The following is a 21,087-nucleotide window of genomic DNA, read 5'->3' as shown; positions in this document are numbered from 1 at the left end:
GAAATGTATCAATGAAAAGGAATGACACTTCTTGAAAATTGTCTCAATATGTATAATATTTACCTTACAGAAGAATCTGGGGGTTTTTCTTTTGAAAAAATATAATATCTTATGAATTTCGTAATTTTTTAGAGTACACATTTAGATCCAGTTATAAAAAGAAGCATAGGTTTGAATAGAAGTCAGAACTATTTAAATGAATATGTTTTAATGTGTAAATACATATTTTGCACACCTTTTTAGATTTTTTGTATGTGGTTGTCACACAGGTGTTTGGTTGCGTCTTAACATTGATCTTTACTGTGATATAAAGTCTGAAAAATCTATTATTATAAAACAAACCACACACATTTGATAGACATTAATCCAGCTACAAACCATTTCAAATAGCATAACAATTAACATAAACTAGTTGCTGATTCTTGTGTACAGTGTAATCACGTCTACATTCAGTAAAACATGGAATAAACAGGATGAAGATCATAATAAGAAAAAAAGCTCAGTTGTTTGACAGTCGTATCAAATTCAACTACCCGGTATATTGTAATAATGATTGAGTAAAACTACGGATATACAAATTCAATTGTCAAAAATAGGGGAACAGCAGTCAACATTGCATTTAGACAAAGCGCATTTATAAGTTTAAGCGAAACACAAGAATATATAAAAAGAATATATAACATAAAAATAATAACTATATATATGGAAGATTCTACAAGATAATCATAATAATACAAAAGCTGTTAAATACGGAAGGTACAGTGTTAATACAGAGTACAATAAAAACTGGAAAATATGGACGATACAGCATGACAATCATGATGAGACAAAAAAATGAACAACATGAAAAAATATACTACACAAATTATGATAAGACAAAATTAATAAACAATACGGACGATACAGCATAAAAATAATGTTAAGACGATTGAGACAATATGAGAGATACAGCATGTAAGTCATGTTAAGAAACGTTCTGTTTAAAATGGTAGATACAGCATGAAAATTAGAATAGACAAATACTGTTTAAGATGGTAGATGCAGCATTAACATAAAAATATGACAACATCTGATCAGACTACAATAGTCTAGTAAAAGGTTGACTTTAGAGGAATATTATTTGATAAAACTACAAAATAATGTATATGATAGATTGACATTGTTTACTTAATGTGGTACAGTAATATACTAATAACATTGTTTACTTAATGTGGTACAGTTATATACTAATAACATTGTTTACTTAATGTGGTACAGTAATATACTAATAACATTGTTTACTTAATGTGGTACAGTTATATACTAATAACATTGTTTACTTAATGTGGTACAGTAATATACTAATAACATTGTTTACTTAATGTGGTACAGTTATATACTAATAACATTGTTTACTTAATGTGGTACAGTAATATACTAATAACATTGTTTACTTAATGTGGTACAGTTATATACTAATCACTTTAATCATTGGCAATACAGGCAATAGAATAACATTGTTTACTTAATGTGGTACAGTAATATACTAATAACTTTAATCATTGGCAATACAGGCAATAGAATGACATTGTTTACTTAATGTGGTACAGTAATATACTAATAACTTTAATCATTGGCAGTACAGGCAATATAATATATAAATAAAGGCAACAGTAGTAAAACGCTGTTCAAAACTATATATACTTTGAAAAAATATGCATGGAACAAAAGTAACAGTGTACAACCAGAAATACTAAAAGTGGAACAATTAAACTCATTGAAATCAACAGAGATAGTTTATCAACTATCTCTTCTGTTTATGGTGGAACAACCAGACAAAAAATGATGTTAAGTAAATCTATGCGGCATGATAACATTGCAGACCGCAGTAAATAGTATAGATCAAATAAATTCAGCAGTAATCGAACGAATAGTAGTTGGTATCAAAAAGAGACAGAAGTTATGGGATGACACCAAGTTGATATCAAACACAAACAAAAGTATTAGGATGGATAGCATTGGATATCAAACATACACAGACGTATTAGCCAGAATATCAGTAGATATTAAACAAAAACAGCAGAAACCACAGAAAAAGCTGTATATATCAAGCAGAGTCATAAATACTTGGACAAATACAAGTAACTATGAAGTAGATGTAGAAGCAATGAGATGAATAATATAAGTAATCAAATGAATAACAGTAGATATATCTAACACAGCCATAAGTAATCAAATGAATAACAATAGATATCTAGCACAGCCATAAGAAATCAAATGAATAACAAAAGATATCTAACACAGCCATAAGTAATCAAATGAATAACAATAGATATCTAACACAGCCATAATTAATCAAATGAATAACAATAGATATCTAACACAAACATAAGTAATCAAATGAATAACAGTAGATATATAACACAGCCATAAGTAATCAAATGAATAACAGTAGATATCTACCACAGACATAAGTAATCAAATGAATAACAGTAGATATATAACACAGCCATAAGTAATCGAATGAATAACAATATATATATAACACAGCCATAAGTAATCAAATGAATAACAGTAGATATCTACCACAGACATAAGTAATCAAATAAATAACAGTAGATATCTACCACAGCCCTAAGTAATCAAATGAATAGCAGTAGATATCTACCACAGACATAAGTAATCAAATGAATAACAGTAGATATCAACCACAACCATAAGTAATCAAATGAATAACAGTAGATATCTAACAGAGATAGAAGTAATGTGCTAATTAGATAAGATACATAAGATAAAGACAACGTAATGGAGTGAATAGATATCAACAAAAACACAAAACAAGAAACAATGAAGAAGACAGTGGTTTCCGAATCTTTTTGCCGTTATGTTCATGTCACGAGAAACCACTAACAAAGGAGTAATAATTTTCAAAGAAGTGGAATTGTCCTATGCATGTGTTCTGTTACAAGCACAACTATAGATGCATGTTTATTATTAATTTCAATCTTTAAAGGAGATTTCCCATCATGTCTGCAAATCTGTGTATCTGCTCCTTTATCTAACAATAAAAGTACAATATCCTTATGTCCTACTTCACATGCATAAAATAATGGGGTTGTTCCATCTTCTGTTTTCATATTTATGTTAGATTTATAAACATGGAATAAACAGGATGAAGATCATAATAAAAAAAACTCAGTTATTTGAAAGTTGTTAAATACGGAAGAAACAGTATTAATACAGAGTACAATAAAAACTGGAAAATATGGAAAATATGGACGATACAGCATGACAATCATGATGAGACAAAAAAATGAACAACATGAAAAAATATACTACACAAATCATGATAAGACAAAATTAATAAACAATACGGACGATACAGCATAAAAATAATGTTAAGACGATTGAGACAATATGAGAGATCCAGCATGTAAGTCATGTTAAGAAACGTTCTGTTTAAAATGGTAAATACAGCATGAAAATTAAAATAGAAAAATACTGTTTAAAATGGTAAATGCAGCATTAACATGAATATATGACAAAATCTGATCAGACTACAGAAGTCTAGTAAAAGGTCGACTTTTTGATAAAACTTCAAAATAATGTATATGATAGAATAACATTGTGTACTTAATGTGGTACAGTAATATACTAATAACATTGTTTACTTAATGTGGTACAGTTATATACTAATAACATTGTTTACTTAATGTGGTACAGTAATATACTAATCACTTTAATCATTGGCAATACAGGCAATAGAATATATAAATAAAGGGAACAGTAGTAAAACGCTGTTCAAAACTAAATATACTTTGAAAAAATATTCATGGAACAGTGTACAACCAGAAATACTAAAAGTGGAACAATTACACTCATTTAAACCAACAGAGATTGTTTATCAACTATCTCTTCTGTTTATGGTGGAACAACCAGAAAAAAATAAGTAAAACTATGCGGCATGATAACATTGCAGACCGAAGTAAATAGTATAGATCAAATAAATACAGCAGTAATCGAACTAATAGTATCAAATAGAGACATACGTTATGGGATGACAACAAGTTGATATCAAACACAAACAAAAGTATAGGGATGATAGCATTGCATATCAAACATAAACAGACGTCATAGCCAGAATAGCAGTAGATATTAAACAGAAACAGCAGAAACCACATACAAAATGTATATATCAAGCACAGTCATAAATACTCGGACAAATACAAGTAACTATGAAGTAGAGATAGAAGCAATGTGATGAATGACAATAGATATCTAACAGAGATAGAAGTAATAGGCATTATAGAAGTGTACCTAAAGTTAAGACAAAAGTAATGGATTAAATACATATCAACAAAAACACAAATCAAGAAACAATAAAGAAAACAGTGGTTTCCGAATCTTTTTGCCGTTTGTTCATGTCACGAGAAACCACTAACTAAGGAGCAATAATTGTTAAAGAAGTGGTTCTGTCCTATGAATGTGTTCTGTTACAATCTCAACTATAGCTGTATGCTTATTATCAATTGCAATCTTTAAAGGAGATTTCCCATCAAGTCTGCATATCTTTGTTTCTGCCTTTTTATCTAACAATAAACGTACAATATCCTCATGTCCTACTTCACATGAATAAAATAAGGGTGTGGTGCCGTCTTCTTTTGTTATGTTAATGTTAGCATTGTTGTCCAAAAGACAACAGACTACATCCAACCTTCCCATAAAACAAGCTATATGTAATGGAGAGGAACCTGCTACTACAGCAAAGGCATAATCTACTGACTTCTGACTGACGTATTCTGTTACACGTGATGATGTACTATTTACAAGGGTATCGAATAATAATTGTTCTAATGCTCCCAAAGTTCCAGTTTGATGATTTTTCATCATTTCTGCTATATACTGTTTACTATAGATACAGATATTAGAGTCAGCATTATTCTCTAACAGTAACTGTGTTATCTCAATGTGTTCAAACAGTGCACTGAAATATAAAGCATTACCTCCAACATATGTCTGGGCATTAATGTCTGGTTTATGTTTCATTATTGGCTGGACAAGACTAGGACTGTTACTGATACTGATGTTATTATAAACATATGACGTACTAAGTGGTGTATGGTCACATGGATCAGGATTCCCCTCTAACAGTAATCTAACTATATCAGTATGTCCACACATACTTGCCATTGTCAGAGGAGTAGATCCTTTCTTGTTACATAGATTAACATCAGGATTTCTCTCTAACAGTAACTTTACTATATCAGTATGTCCACACATACTTGCCTGTAACAGAGGACTCAAGCCATCCTTGTTACATAGATTAACATCAGGATTCCTCTCTAACAGTAACTTTACTATATCGGTATGTCCGTGTTGACTTGCCTGTAACAGAGGACTCAAGCCATTATTGTTACATAGATTAACATCAGGATTCCTCTCTAACAGTAAATTTACTATGTCAGTATGTCCGTTAGAACTTGCCATTAACAGAGGACTACAGCCATTAGTATTACATAGATTAACATCAGGATTTCTCTCTAACAGTAAATTTACTATGTCAGTATGTCCATTTTCACTTGCCTGCAATATTCCACTTTCTCCATCATCTGTACATTGATCCACATCAACATCATTACGTGACATCCACTGTACCATATCAGTATAACCCTCATTACAACTCCATATCAGTGGAGTAGAACCTGAAGAATTGCACCACTGTGTTCTCACTGTGTCCACTGTATTGGCTAATGTCATTTGCATTGATATTTCAAGCTGTTCTAAGTTCTCTACTAACTTTTGTCTGAATGATGACACTTTCATATTATTGTTATTGAACACATCTGCAACCTTTCCTGCTAACCAGTCTTTGATAAACCTTTGTAAATACGATTCTAAATAATCATCTGGTATTTCAATAATGAAATCTATGTTACTTGTCTTGTCATCAGATTTCTGCCAAATAAAACGTTGATGTAATAAATTACTATCACCATGGTCTATTAAACATTCAATCATTTGTTGACCAAAGTAATAGGCAAGGAAGTCAAATAGTTTATCATGTATTGTTCTGTAAATACCATCCTGTTTACAGACATATGTCCCAACTAGAGTGTCAAGTTCTTTCTTTAGAGATATTTTTGGTATGCTGTTGATTCCAAAAGTCTCACAAGTGTCTTTTATTATCTTTGTTTGATCATTTGTAATTCTACCCTGGAACCATTTCTCCCCAAGCTGATTGTTAAAAAGAACTAATAAAGATAGACTGCATATTTGCACTTCACTCCCATGCCTTCTTAAATTGTCTAGTTTATTTTTATAGACAATATATGGATTTTTGAAAAATTCATTTACATTTCCATGTTTTCCCTCATTATATAAAGAGCACAACAGTGGAAAGAAATCACTATGTTGTGACAATTTATCAATATCGACCAAGCTTGAACCAATATATTTGTTGGCTATAATATTTTTTTCGACAGATGTCAGACATAACTTGTCGGATATCAAGTTACATTCACAGGATTGAAAAGGTTCTAAAATATTAAACTTATCATCTTTATAGACTTGTAACCTACATGATACAATAATCTTACAACATTTGTCTGCTATAATTGTTTCAATCACTGGTAAATGTTGTGTCCAGTTCTCTATCTGTTGTTGGTTCACAGTGAAATTTCCACAAATGTCATCTACAATAAAAACTGTCTGTTCACCAGGTTGATAATAATTTCTGATATCAACCGGTTGTCTCACGGGCACTATTTTGTATCCTGCTTTCTGTAAAACTAGTGCTGTGTGTCTTGCAATAAATGATTTTCCAGCTCCTGAAGGGGCAGTTAAAGTCACACAACTTTTGTCCTCTAACTTTTTCATGACATAAGCACTAGCTCTCGTAGACACAAACATTTTATCTGTCTTTTCCCAGTATTCTATTTGTCTTTTAAATTGATCTGAAAAAATAATAGCATGACTGATTAGTCTTATGTAGACGAAACGCGCGTCTGGCGTATTAAAAAAAAATCCTATTTCCTTTGTTTACTATTTACACCTCTGGGTCGATGCCACTGCTCGTGGACATTTCTTACCCGTAGGTATCACCAGCCGAGTAGTCAGCACTTCGGTGTTGACATGAATATCAATTATATTGTTATTTTTTATAAATTTCTTGTTACACAACTTTACATTATTCGAAAAACTAAGGGTTTTCTTATCCCAGGAAAAGATTACCTAAGCCGTATTTGGCACAACTTTTTAAAAATTTTGGATCTTCAATGCTCTTCAACTTTGAACTTGTTTGGCGTTACAACTTTTTTGATATGAGCGTCACTGATGAGTCTTATGTAGACGAAACACGAGTCTGGCGTATAAAATTATAATCCTGGTACCTTTGGTGACTAATTATTGAAATTTTAGATTTAAGATGATATGATTTATACATTTTATTCAAAACAGACAAAAAATAGTAGATTATTCATAAATGTGTCACATTTTGTTATATCATGATAACTTCTACCTTACTAAACATTATCCGTTTAACTTATTATTGAAGGCTAGATGGTGTCATGTAATTGTTTATGTACTTGTCCTTTGTTGGGTCAATGTCGCGTATTATCATACTATTTTTATCATATGTATTGAAAATATCCCCCGAAAAAGACAATAATGACCAAAAAAAATAGCATTTAATTCACATTCTCTTCACATACTGAACTTTGACAGAGACTGTTTTTGTCATAAATTTGTTTTGAAACATGTTCAACAGATCATCTTAGGAAAGAAGCATTTAAAACTATATGAGAATTTAAGAAATTAAAAAAACATTTACCGTCAAGTTATATTCAATCATATTTTTTATTTGTCATAAAGCATACAATACCTTTAATGTTTGATGGTATTGGGTCTTTTAAACTTTCTCTAACTTCTATGTGTTCAGCCTGTAAAGTATTTTGGGACGTCTTTAATGTACTGTAGGAAGATTGTAACTCTCTAAGATTTTCTGTCACTTTTGTGTGTTCGGTTCCCAAAATGTCTATTGTTTTTCTCAGTTCTTTCATCTCTTTGAGTGATTGTTTGATTTCCAATACAATTTCATGATTCGACTGATCTAAGATTTTTACCTTCAACTCTTTACACTCTTGATACATTGTTTCACCTCCCAATCGTCTAACCGCCTGGAAATTAAATCATTTATTGAATAAAACAATGTATAATATTTTGAACTATTTATTAATAAACATTTGTTGTTCTATCATGAACGTTTATCACGATAACCAATTCCAATACATCTAAGTCTTGCTTATAAATAAAAATGGCTAGTCATCTGCATTGTGTAAAAAGTGAATCACACTAATACTGAACTAAGAGGAAAATTTAAAACAGAAAGTCACTAATTAAATGGCAAAATCAAAAGCCCAAACACATCAAACGAATGGATAACAACTGTCATATTCCTGACTTGATTCAGACATTTTTTACTGTAGAAAATGGTGGATTAAGCATGGTGTTTAATGCTAGCTGAATCCTCACTATTATGACAGTCGCATCACACCTAACAGGGCAATAACATTGTGTTTACAAGATAAAGTAAAATGTAAAGTAAGGGAACTGAGTTACACCATAAAGTGTTCACCTGTTTTAACCTTTGTTTATGGTGTTGTAATGCAATAGACCAATCTGTTGTACCTCTAAGTGGTGTATGCTCTTTTCCTTGTACTTATATTAAATTACGAACAATCATGTGTATACATTATTTGTTTAAAAGTTTATCAATTTAGTTCATACAGAATGTGTTTTTTTAACATTAAGCTTCATGTTCCCTTTGTCAACACATTAATATAGAATAACATTAATTTCTTAAGGTTCTTTCATAGGATTTAACAACACCAAATAATCAATCTCATCAATAAAACAATGTCATCCGTTCTAGACATTTATCTGCTATTCCTTCTGGATTAAATTATCTACGGAATTGTAAACTGTTCAGCTGTTACGTTTTAACAACGGATTTTAAATGTAACGGTCAGCATTGAAATATCATGCAACTTCATTGAAATATCACACGTTATAGTAATTTTATAACAAATGCATAATTTCAGCCTTCAATCTTAGCTTTCATGCAGCCTTTAATCCACTTTGAATATGAAGAGTCAAAGTGGAAGTAAAAGTGTTTATATCAATACACGTTATTAATTATTTCAAACATCATTAGATCCATCCGAATCGTCATTTCAGGATATTGTTAGACCTTGTTTCAAGTTGCGATGTTAGTGGAAAAAACATTAAAGTTCTTATGTTCATGTTTAATGCTGATAATTCTAAGACTAAGTTGATAATTCCAAGAATAAAGTTACCAATTCCAAAATTTAATTTAAAATTTCCAACATTAAAGGACTAGGGGCTATAAGGGCCATTTTTGGCCCCACCCCCAAATTTCATTTAATTTGTCATGTTGTAACTCTATACCATAGACCTTCTGAAAATATAAGAATTTAGGGTCTAACTCGTTTATTCGGTTGCCTAGCAACCAATATAATGGCGGAGTTAAATTCATCAAATATGATTATTATACAGCTTAAATCTATCTATATTTGAAATTAACCCTGTTTAGCATGAAGTGAACTTTACATTTATACACTATTCAAATAAAACATAATTAAATGTATGTTTTTGCCAAAATCACTGTTGTTCCTCCCTAGCAACACATCTCTGCCCATGGCAACGGCAATTTGTTTTCTATTTTACAAGATTTAATTTTAAATATTTTGAGACAGAAAGGCATTTAAGATGCAAATTATAAAAAATAACAAACTCCAAAGTAAATGTTAAGGGGAAAAGTAATACTAAAAGATCTAAAAACAAAACAAAACACTGGGTATTGTTGATTAATACAGAGTGTGCATCTAGTGCTGGGTTGGGACCCACTTATCAGCGACAACAAGAAGAATATAACGACAAGAACACCTATTTAGTGCTAAGAAACCTTTTTCGAATTCATCTCATTTTTGTTATCAATTTCAAAGGTCCAGATATCCATTATATAGCATTACAAAACTGGTACATGCTACTATCTGTATTCTTAATTTTTTTTCTATATTTATTATATATATTTTATTTGTTTTCTTGTAGTCCTTGTAAGTGTGACTAGTTTATCTTTCGCCTTCACTAATCTTAGTGACGTATGACTTGGTCTTTGATTATGATGACAATGTTCGTTATGTATAGATATATATGTCAAAATAGTTGAAAACAAGAATATGTATTTAATACATGGATGCCCAAATTGCAAGACTAACAAAGACCAGAGGCTCCTGAATTGGGACAGGTGTAAAAATCGCTGGGGTTAAGGTAGATGAGTTTCTAAATTATGATCCATAGATTTTTTTAATAACTTGCCAATATGTAGTTTATATCGTGCCTTTTAAAAAATAAGAATAAAAAGAATGGGTCACCGGGCTTGTTTTTTCGCTACACTGTGCTCAAAATTGTCAAATTTTGTATGAGTATGCATTGTAAACCCAATTTTCTGCAAAAAAGCATAATCTACACCATAGAGTTTTTGTGATAACAAATGAGAAGATGGCTTTAATAGTATGCTTTCAGTAAAGAAAAAGAAACAATGGGGTCATCGGACCCGTTTTCTTGGTACATTTTAAAATAGGTAAATTACTAACACAATCGAGTGTAAAAGAACCTTAATTTGAATTATCTGCCCTTGCATTTGAGTTGCCTCCCCTTATTTGGCAAAGTTGGGAAAACAAATTATCAAACAAATGTGTTCTGCTTTTTTTGTAAAATACAACAGTAAATATGATAAAACATGTCATTTTCTATATCTAAGTGGAAGTTCTTACACATGAATAGCCTACTACTCTAAAAAAATTTCACATTCTATTAAAGATCTATACCTTGTTTTCTGCTATTTCCAAATCCAAGATGGAGGAAGACACCTTATCTACCTTTAACATGTTATTTTGAGATTTTACCCCCCTCCCCTATAACTCTAGCCAAAGTAGAAAAGAGAAAAAACATCACACAACAATATGCACAGTAAAACTCAGCTCAAAAGAAGTCTGAGTCTAATGAAAGATTAAATTACTTTGACCAAAAACTTTAACCTGAAGCAGGACAGAAGGATGATTGGAGGAATAGACAAACATACGCACGGACAAATGGACGCACAGAAAAGAAAACATAATGCCCATAAATGGGGCATAACAACAAACCTGATCACATTTTTTTAAATAACACTTCTTTTTTAGACATGATTAAAATATCATTCAAAAACTATTTAAAAAGGTAACATACATTTAGGATGCTTACAGACTTCCGGTACTTGTTTCTATTTATGAGAAGTTCGACTATCCATATATAGTCTACCTTTTGCTGTTTCCTTTCTCTAACCACCAAATGTTATGAATATTGTTCTCTATGCTCATTACCAACAAAGACACATCCAATCGGAAATAGGTAGTTTCATTTTCAAAATAATTCTCATGTTTCTCGCCAATTATGTTAAATTACGCAAATTTTTTTTTTTTAATTTTGTATACTTTGCCTCCCCCTTTTCCTAACATAAATCATGGATTTACCAGAGAGAGAAGATTGCCCCATTCAAAAACCAGATTTTGAATTGATAATTAGCAGAAACAAAAGAAATGTACAGATTTTGTGATATTGCATGTCCTAAAATTTCATAATTAAAAAAAATGCCCTAAAAGTTGTTATAGACTCCCTTACACATGTAGTTCATTGCTTTCGTTTTTTTTTTACAAGTTCAACTAGATATTCTTAGGGAAATAATATTAGGAATACAAGTTACATTCATAAACATAAAAATAAAATTCCTATAGGCATACGAATATATAAACTAAGCTTTGTCAGATGAATAGGTTCAATTTGGACGGCAAATTTTAGCATTTTTTTGCTCAGTTTGGCTATGAAAAATATAAAATAAACTATCGCACCAACCTTGCACCAAAAAGATTTTTAATCCGAAGTTTTAAATGTATGAACCTGTCCCATTGTTAACATTTCTTATTGGTGCAAGCGTGGTGCGGTGGTAAAAATTTAGAAAAACCATCCACATTCCTGTATTTTTGCTTATTTTCCAATTTTGACGTCATTTGTACCTACCATTGTGACGTCATTGAAACTTTTTTTCTTAGATAAAAACAGGTTTTTTTTAAACATTGACTCATATTCTAATAATTTATGTAGAAAAAATCTGCTCTGTTAGAACTTTTATTATCTTGTAAATCTGGGGCCATTTTAGGCCATTATAGCCCCTACTCCAAATAGATATTTCTAAGATTAAAATTAATCTTTCCAAAATAAAAGTTCATATTTTCCAGATAAAAGTTCATATCTTGAAGATAAAAGTTCATATTTTCAAGATAAAAGTTAGAGTTTCCAAAATAGAAATTGGAATTTCCAAGAATAGTGTTAATATTAAAGAAACACATCAGTACTTTATCGATGTAAAAAAGTAATAAATCGATATAGATTAAACAAATCGGTAACAACAAAAACCGGAGGAAACACATCAAATATAAGAGAAAATCAAAGGAACAACAAAAACACTAAAGTTCAACAAAAACAAACGCCAATATACCTAACTTTGTACAGGACATTTTAAGAAAAAAATACTTGAACCTGATTATATGGCTACTAAAAGCTTGCATGGATATGACAATGTAATGTTTTTTTAAAACTACCGCTACCTTCATTTATTTTGATTAGCAAAACACTAATTAATTGAACATGTTAAAAGTAAAATCACAAAAATACTGAACTTACAGGAAAATCAATTCGGAAATCAATCATCACATGGCAAAATCAAATAAAAAAACGCATAAAATGAATGGACAGGAATTGTCATATTCCTGACTTGGTATAGGCATTTTTTGTCTGTAAATTAACTCGACTATAGCAAAATTACAGCAACTTCAGGACAGGGATACACCTTAATCTACTAATTGATTTTAAGTACGTCACATTTGATTTAACGTTTTTTTTTGTTTTTTAAGTATGAGTTAAAAAGAAGTAGATTGTTCTAAAAATTGACTGGTAAGAGCTAAACACTCAAAAATTGATTGTCTCCTGAAAATCTAAAGTATGAAAATCAAATCTACCTTGTCAGTTTTGATCATTGTAGCATTACAACTTACATTTGATATATCTGTCCATGCTGTATGGAAATAGGCAGTGTCTATTGTATTACTATCATGATGAGCTAGTTTATTCCTATAATATTTTATTCTGGCTAAATCAGATCCTGGAGTTGTTTCCCCTGGTAGTGGTAGACTGTCAAATCCATTGACTGGTGGATTGATAGAGGTCAAGTTTCTGATTAAACAGATCATCAACGTTACATCGAATGATTTGGAATCCGGAATCCCTGTGAAATCAAGAGAAAAATATATGATTTATAGTCGTTATGTCAGAGTAAAATTAGTTATGAATATTATAATATGTAGTTTAAAAATCGACAGATATTATGTTATTTTAAAAGATACAAAAAAATGTGTATTGAAAGCTAACTTAAAAAATTGTGTATTAAAAGCTACATTCATTTAAGGTAAGGGCTGTTTAAATCAAGATGACAAACACTTTTGCCGGCTATTTTAAACGTGCAAGGTATGTCATCTGCTTGTCAAATCAAAGGTTTGGGGCTTTTACATGCGTCATTTCCCGCTAAGGTAAAATACAAATACAAATGCTATGTGTTCCTTTTTTGAAATGTCATGATACAAAATGATACAGTTCCAGCAGTAAGGCATGGTAAGAGGACCAAAAAAAATGTTTTTAACCGTTTTGCCAATAAAACAACAATTTGTCAAAATAGACAAAATGATTGTACAAACTATGACATAAAAAACAATAGTTCCAATAGGCATAATGTGTGTTACCAGTTGTCGATTGGCACTGATTTTCAAATTACTCCTAAGTATCATGATCAGAGGCTCAACAGTCCCTCAGAGAAAAACATGAGGACGGTACCACAAATGAATTGAAAAGTTACTTTAAGTAAAACACCTGACGGTAGTATGTCTAATTTATATGATTGCAACATCTAAACAAAATGTTTCCTTTTATATCTAGGCGATAGCTGAGTGATCATGATTAATCATAACATTCCGTTTGTAAAAAGTAATTTTTAATGAACGAATTAGTCAATCTTTAACTTGATTATTCAGAAATGTATTTATTCTAGTCCTAACAAGAACAACACAAATTTTGAATCTCATGTTTATGAAATTTAAATTAAAATGTCTACGGTAACATAAAGACGTACCATTTCTTGGAATCAAAAGATTCCATTGAGCCTGATTAATGATTCTTTTTAATTTCAATTCCCAAAGAGTGTTGTAATTTGTATTCAGCGTTGATGGTAGATACGTAGGTGGAAATTCTCTGTCAAAATAGGTACGGACTGCTCTAGGTGTCACTCCTTTCAATAACAATGCTAGACGGACATAATTTTCTTCTTCATCAGAAAGAGGTGCCATGGTTTCAGAGACTTGGCTAATGGCCAAGAGAAACCTATATCATCAGATTTATTATTACTTAATGGGTCATGTATTCCTGAAAAATGAAAGATGTTTAATTATTTTAGAAAAAAAAGTTCAATAATCTATAGATTGTGTTATCATTGTCTACAATTTAACAACCACGATACTGATCACATAAAAAATTGTAAACCAAGTTCAAAAATAAGACAGCAGCTTCTGACTTACAAACTATTGTGACCGCATTGTTGCCATTATTTCCAAAAATGAAAATCACATAGGGTAAAACCGATTAAGATAACCACTTAAAGAGTGTGTGTAAATTTACTGTTCTTATAAATTTGTATAGGTAGGTGCTTTATTTTAACCAACGGAAGAGAAGTGAAAAGCACATTAATTTTGCAATTCAAAAACAACTTAATACGACTTACAATGTTATTTTTGTCTGACACATTTACATCTCGACAAATAATTAATGTGATGCAGAGAAAGCTAGAAAAAACATTGATTAAAAATATAACGTGTTTTTCATTGAGTACTCTAGATACCCGTTTGCCTACACTCCCATCACATCAATTGGAAGGGATATTAATTAAGGAATTGACGATAAGAGAAAACAACCAATCTGAGAATTGTTTTATTAAAATTTTCAAATAAATCACGTACTTCCGGTTACATGAATGTATATTTCAACATGGAAATAAAAAACGAAAGTTTCTCCATGAAAAATAAGTTGTTGTAATCGCAGATAAAGCCCCAAACAACATTGTTTTTGTATGTATATCTCACTACATAGATTGCTTGTTACATGAATTAGGTATTGACTTTTTTACTTGGAAACTCAATATATTCCCATATGAAACTTACCGAAGAGGAAATCCTGGATCATCATAGGTCTGTTCAATGTTCCTTTTGAGTTTATATCAAAACTGAAGAACTGGATCTTCCATAACTGTATTGGATACCTAACTTATTTTAGTGTCCTTACAAACAACAGTATAGTGATGGGCCTTCCAGATGCTCCACAAAACCTCTTTCTAAATTCTAAACATCTATTTTATCTGCAATCAATGCAGGGCTTTAAATTGTTTGTGAAACTGCTTATTCTTAAGTTGACGTGCATCAGATATTGGCACTAAAAAAATCAAAGATATTTTCTAAACTTCATAAAATGTAAGACGCTTAAACTGCCAAAGTATAAAAACAAGTAACTTGTCTACACTTTACACAAGTATTACCCATTCCAAACTAAAATAAAAATTGAAAGAGTTGGTATTGTATTTTCTTAAATCTCGAACGTAGATACGAATATCTTGTAGTGAGAAGAGAAACATCCTACTTTGCTTCTTTATTATTCTGAGGCTGACTCCATACAGGAACTTCTATGGAAGAAAGATAAGAAGTAAGCAACGTCCATTAGCTTTACGTTCCGTTATATACATGATGTTCTCTCAATAAACAATACAACAATTGGTGACTATGTAGACCAAATATATCCCATCGAAATAGCGTTAAAGAATACTACAGATACAGCTGACTCTGTCTCATATCTTGACTTATATCTAGAAAAGGACAATGAGTGTCGGTTGAAAACAAATTTTACGACAAAAGAAATGATTTCAGCTTCCCTATTGTAAACTTTCCATTTCTATGTAGCAACGTCGCAACATCGCCTGCATACGGATTATATTTATCCCAATAGATTCAATAGATATTCCTTGGCTTGTATTTTCTATCATGAATTTCTTGATAGAGGGTTGCTGCTCACAAGGAAGCTAACAAACCAATAGTAATGAAATTGAAATCATCCCTTCGAAATTCGAAAATTTTACGAACGCCATCAGGAGTTGGTTGAGGTTTATTCGGTTGACGGCTATGTATATTGCTGGGTCTTCCAAGTGCTCCACGAAACCCCTTTCTAAATTATTAACATCTATTTTATCAGCAATCAGACGGGCTTCAAAGTTATTGTGAAACTGCCTATTCTAGAGGTGGCGTGAATCAGATGTGGATACTTAAAAATTCCAAAGATATTTTAGAGTACATACAATCTAACTCTCTTTCTTCTTGTACCAGTATTAAAACATTTTGACTTTTCTACTCTTTACACAAGTATTTCACATTCCAAACTAAAAGACACATTAAAAGAGTTGGTATTACTTTGCTTCATAAAAAAGAATGGCCAACGTAGATACAAGTATCTTGTCTTAGGGAGGGATAAATCCTACTTTGTAAAGAATCATTCTGATTCAAAAAAAATTCTCTGAAACCGATATTATCAAGATGCTTGATTTCTTGATTGACAACATATTTGTTACGTTCGGAGGACGTGTTTTTCAACAGACTGTCGGCATCCCAATGGTAACAAACTGTGCCCTTCTACTTGCTGACTTGTTTCTTTATTATTATGAGGCTGACTTCATGCAGGAACTTCTTAGGAAGAAAGATAAGAAGTTCCGCTATATAGATGACGTTCTTTCACTAAACAATTCAAAATTTGGTGACTATGTGAATCGCATCTATCCCATCGAATTGGAGATAAAGTATACTACAGATACAGTTAAGTCGGCTTCATATCTTGACTTATATCTAGAAATTGACAATGAGGGTCGGTTGAAGACAAAACTTTACGACTAAAGAGATGATTTCAGCCTTCCGATTGTGAACTTTCCATTTCTAAGTAGCAAAATTCCAGCAGCACCTGCATACGGGGTATATATCTCCCAATTGATACGATATTCCCGTGCTTGCATTTCCTATCATGATTTTCTCGATAGAGGGTTACTGCTCACAAGGAAGCTATTGAAACCAAGAGTTCCAAATGGTGAAGTTGAAATCATCCCTTCGTAAATTTTACGGACGCCATCACGAGTTGGTTGACCGTTATGGAATAACCGTTTCACAAATTATATGTTCCTTACGTCGTAACTACAATCCCTATCCCTTTCATGAATTTGACCTACCGCATTAGACTATTAACCGGATTTGTAATCACATAAGCAACACGACGGGTGCCGCATGTGGAGCAGGATCTGCTTACCTTTCCGAAGCACCTGAGATCACCCCTAGTTTTTGGTGGGGTTCGTGTTGTTTATTCTTTAGTTTTCTATGTTGTGTCATGTGTACTATTGTTTTTCTGTTTGTCTTTTTCATTTTTAGCCTTGGCGTTGTCAGTTTGTTTTCGATTTACGAGTTTGACTGTCCCTTTGGTATCTTTTGTCCCTCTTTCTTTTCTTTATGGTAATATAATAACCGTTTCACAGATGATATCACATATGTTCCGTATGTACAATACCCTTCCATTTTCACGAATGTGACTGACCGAATGAAACCATTTACCGGATTTAGAATAACACAAGTAATACGACGGACGAATGCCACATGTGCAGCTGGATTTGCTTACTCTTTCGAAGTACCTAAGATCACCCCCAGGATATAGTAGGGTTTGTGTTGCTTAGTTTTTAGGTTTCTCAGTTGTGTCTTGTGTACTTTTATTTGTCTGTTTGTCTTTTTATATTTTAACAATGGCGTTGTTAGGTAATTTTCAATCTTTGAGTTGGACTGTCCCTTTGTTATCATTCGCCCCTCTTTTCTGAATAAGTTTGTACGATTAAGTCGATTAATGTAGACGCAGAAGTTCATACTGAAAGCGAAGTAATCCGATCTTATATGTCGGTGCTGAATTTTGTCTACTTTTACTGTTTCACCTATGACATGGAGCCCTTAAACATGCTTAATCTACGATAAGGAAGCATACCAAGTCACCCCACTTTCTATGAATTGTTTCCACTCTTGTTTTTAAACTCGCACATCTTATAGAAACATCTTTATTCTCTTTCTTAAAGTCCTGTCAACTCACCAAACTAATGAATTAAGGTCCAGAACCTTCCCAAGATTATATAAATCCGTGTTTCCTTTCAAGTGTCAACTCTTCAACGAGAAAGGTATGCAACTCATTTGTTCTGATCATGCTACATAAACAAATTAGATAAATTAATATAATATGACTCTATCAACACATACGACAACTTGTTGATTCACATTGTCAATCCGAATCGTTATTTTTCTTATAAAGACATATTTCTTATTTCTTCTGTTCTACAATGGTCACAGTAAAATTCTACTGTATGATTCTTTCATATAAAAACCGAGCATGCAATGCAAAAGTAGTAGTCTATTAATATAAGGAAAGATGATTTTCAAATCGCTGCATTCACGTTCACTGTGTATATACCTTGAGCGTTCACCTCGATGAACATGATCCAAAAGTAAATACCCTGCATTTTAAGCTAATACATTACTTCAGGTAGTTGCAATAAGTTAAAAAAAGGAGGTCATAACTTTAAACGAAATAATATAAGACACGTGACTCGATCATTTCAAAGTTTACTTCTTTGTTACATGGACCTTTAACTACGGATTTTATCGTTCTTTATTACCTTTTAAAGTTATTATTAGACATTTAATATTATACGATACGACGAAGACTGAAAAACCTGTCAGACTACTTTCTAAAATTAGAATACTTTAAAGGAATAAATATGATATATGAAAAAAAGAATGAACTTTTGGTTTTTACCTGTCTTTTTTTAATATAAATTAAGTAATACTAAAATGAAATAATAACTTGAAAAGTTATTGAAAAACTATTATTGAGTGTAGTCTCCTATTGAAAAGACTCGGGTTTTTTATAGCAAAGATAAGAATATGAAGAACAGGAAGTACACTCTTACGATTAATGACGTATATAGATCTTTAAAAGGGGTAAACAAAGGTTAAAGTATTGTTAATGCACTTTCAAATATTTGGCCACGAGCATCACTGAAGAGACATGTATTGTCGAACTGCGTATCTTGTGCAGGAAAATTGGTACCGTTTATGTTATTATACAAATTTGCATCCGATGTGTGGCTCATATGTTACGCAGTGTTTATGAGTATATTTGATTCTCTTCATAAAGGTCAAATAATTGTATGACACAAATATGAGGTAGATTATGTCTCAAATTAATGTCTGCATAATGTATTATATGTACGTATATTTAATATCACTAATCAAACTTACCTTCACTTGTTGAAAACGTCGACTTGTTTATAAAGAACTTTTACCTTCGTTTCATATTTATTTTCCTGACTGACAACAAGTCGAGACATTTTTACATACGGGTATATTCGTTAGATGATGTCATCTAGTTATTCTGTTAAAACAATCTATTTTTAGAAACTTGTTTGACAGGTTTATCGGTCGTCTATAAATAATCGTCTGGAATTAAATGTCATGGCTAAAAATAACTTGTATGAGAAGTAGATAAAAAGAAATTTGATATTTCAAGGTACATCAATCAAAATAATTCAGCGTTAATTGATCAATTGATCGATCGTATCGTAAATATTGTCTTTAATGCATGAGCACACAACACAAATCTAGACATAATATAATAATCTAAATATAACTAAGATTCAGCCAAAACGGGGTAAAAATACATCACGGACATTCATGGCTTCGTTACTAACTGATACTTTAATAGCACTAAGAACAAAAATTAAATAGGAAATTATAGATGATAATTCAACAATAAACATCCACCAGGCAAAGAAATGCAATGTGCAAATGGCTCACATATGTTGTAATTAAATATCAATCACACAATAATCGAGAACCAAAAAGCACTTAAAATTACTTCTAATTCAATAAGGTTGAAGAGGTACTGATTGTTATCAGAATTTTTAAAAGTACATGCGACAAAAAACAACGTCTGCTTCCGCACTTAATTCTCAAAATAGTGCTCTTAAAGCTATTAAATAAAACAATAAGTTATAAAGTTGTAGACTTTGAACAAGCATATTTCAATATACATGGCAGGGTTACCCCTACTGGTTTTAACTCTTTTATATATCTGACCATCCTCATTTAACACTGGAACACAAGGAATAAACACCTTGAATACTATATTTGTTCGTAAATAACGTAGATTTATTGAATTCGTTATTGATATCATATCAGTAAGCAAAACAAAACTAAATGATATTGGTTTCTTTATAATTGTATAAACAGACAGCTGCTTAAAGGTCTATTATATATCAAGTCAATACCCAAGCTGATAATGCCCAAATTAATAGTTAATAAGCAGAGGTATCGATCAAGTATGACTGTTACGATGAACAATAATTGTGTAGTTGTCGTGATCTGATATGTTTAAAAAGTTCGTCTTGATTCTTGATTCCACATGTGGAGCAGAATATGCTTACTCGCCCAGAGCACCTGCGATGACCCTTAGTTTTTGGTGGGGTTCGTGTTGTTTATTTTGTAGTTTTCTATGTTGTGTCATGTGTACTATTATTTTCTTTTATTTTTGCCATAGCGTTGTCAGTTTATTTTCGATTTATGAGTTTGGCTGTCCCTCTGGTATATTTCGTGTCCCTCTTTTAAAAAGATTCTAGTGGTTTTTTTCTTATACACTTGCCAACTGATATGATTCACCTTCAAAGCTGCTGCTCGATTGAATTGAATCTAAAAATATGATCATATTTTGCTGTTCATTTAACACCTTCTTGGTCATATAATTCTTTACGCTTGGATTTTCGTTCATACATCTCTA

General features: G+C 31.5%; 1 protein-coding gene across 1 annotated transcript; it reads right to left on the bottom strand.

The window, feature by feature from the left end:
- Window positions 1-4,437: 4,437 nt before the first annotated feature.
- On the bottom strand, window positions 4,438-19,657 carry LOC134719305 (uncharacterized). Its single transcript, XM_063582311.1, has 6 exons — window positions 19,554-19,657; window positions 15,357-15,624; window positions 14,276-14,565; window positions 13,149-13,378; window positions 7,859-8,153; window positions 4,438-6,932 (listed from the first exon to the last, which is right to left on the bottom strand). The coding sequence occupies exons 3-6, from the start codon at window positions 14,487-14,489 to the stop codon at window positions 4,438-4,440; spliced, it is 3,234 nt and encodes a 1,077-aa protein (XP_063438381.1). The 5' UTR covers window positions 14,490-14,565; window positions 15,357-15,624; window positions 19,554-19,657.
- Window positions 19,658-21,087: the final 1,430 nt, after the last annotated feature.

The sequence above is a fragment of the Mytilus trossulus genome, chromosome 5 (genome assembly GCF_036588685.1).
Source record: "Mytilus trossulus isolate FHL-02 chromosome 5, PNRI_Mtr1.1.1.hap1, whole genome shotgun sequence".
Classification (NCBI taxonomy): Eukaryota; Metazoa; Mollusca; class Bivalvia; order Mytilida; family Mytilidae; genus Mytilus; species Mytilus trossulus.
This window is presented reverse-complemented; position numbering and strand designations above follow the sequence as displayed.

Bases quoted from the DNA above. Each gene is read 5' to 3' on its own strand.
- LOC134719305 (XM_063582311.1), bottom strand. From the start codon at position 14,489: ATGGCACCTCTTTCTGATGAAGAAGAAAATTATGTCCGTCTAGCATTG. The intron at 13,379-14,275 runs GTACGTCTTTAT...TTGATTTCACAG, and splicing joins TCTTTTGATTCCAAGAAATG to GGATTCCGGATTCCAAATCA. The intron at 6,933-7,858 runs GTATTGTATGCT...TTATTTTTTCAG, and splicing joins AATACCATCAAACATTAAAG to ATCAATTTAAAAGACAAATA.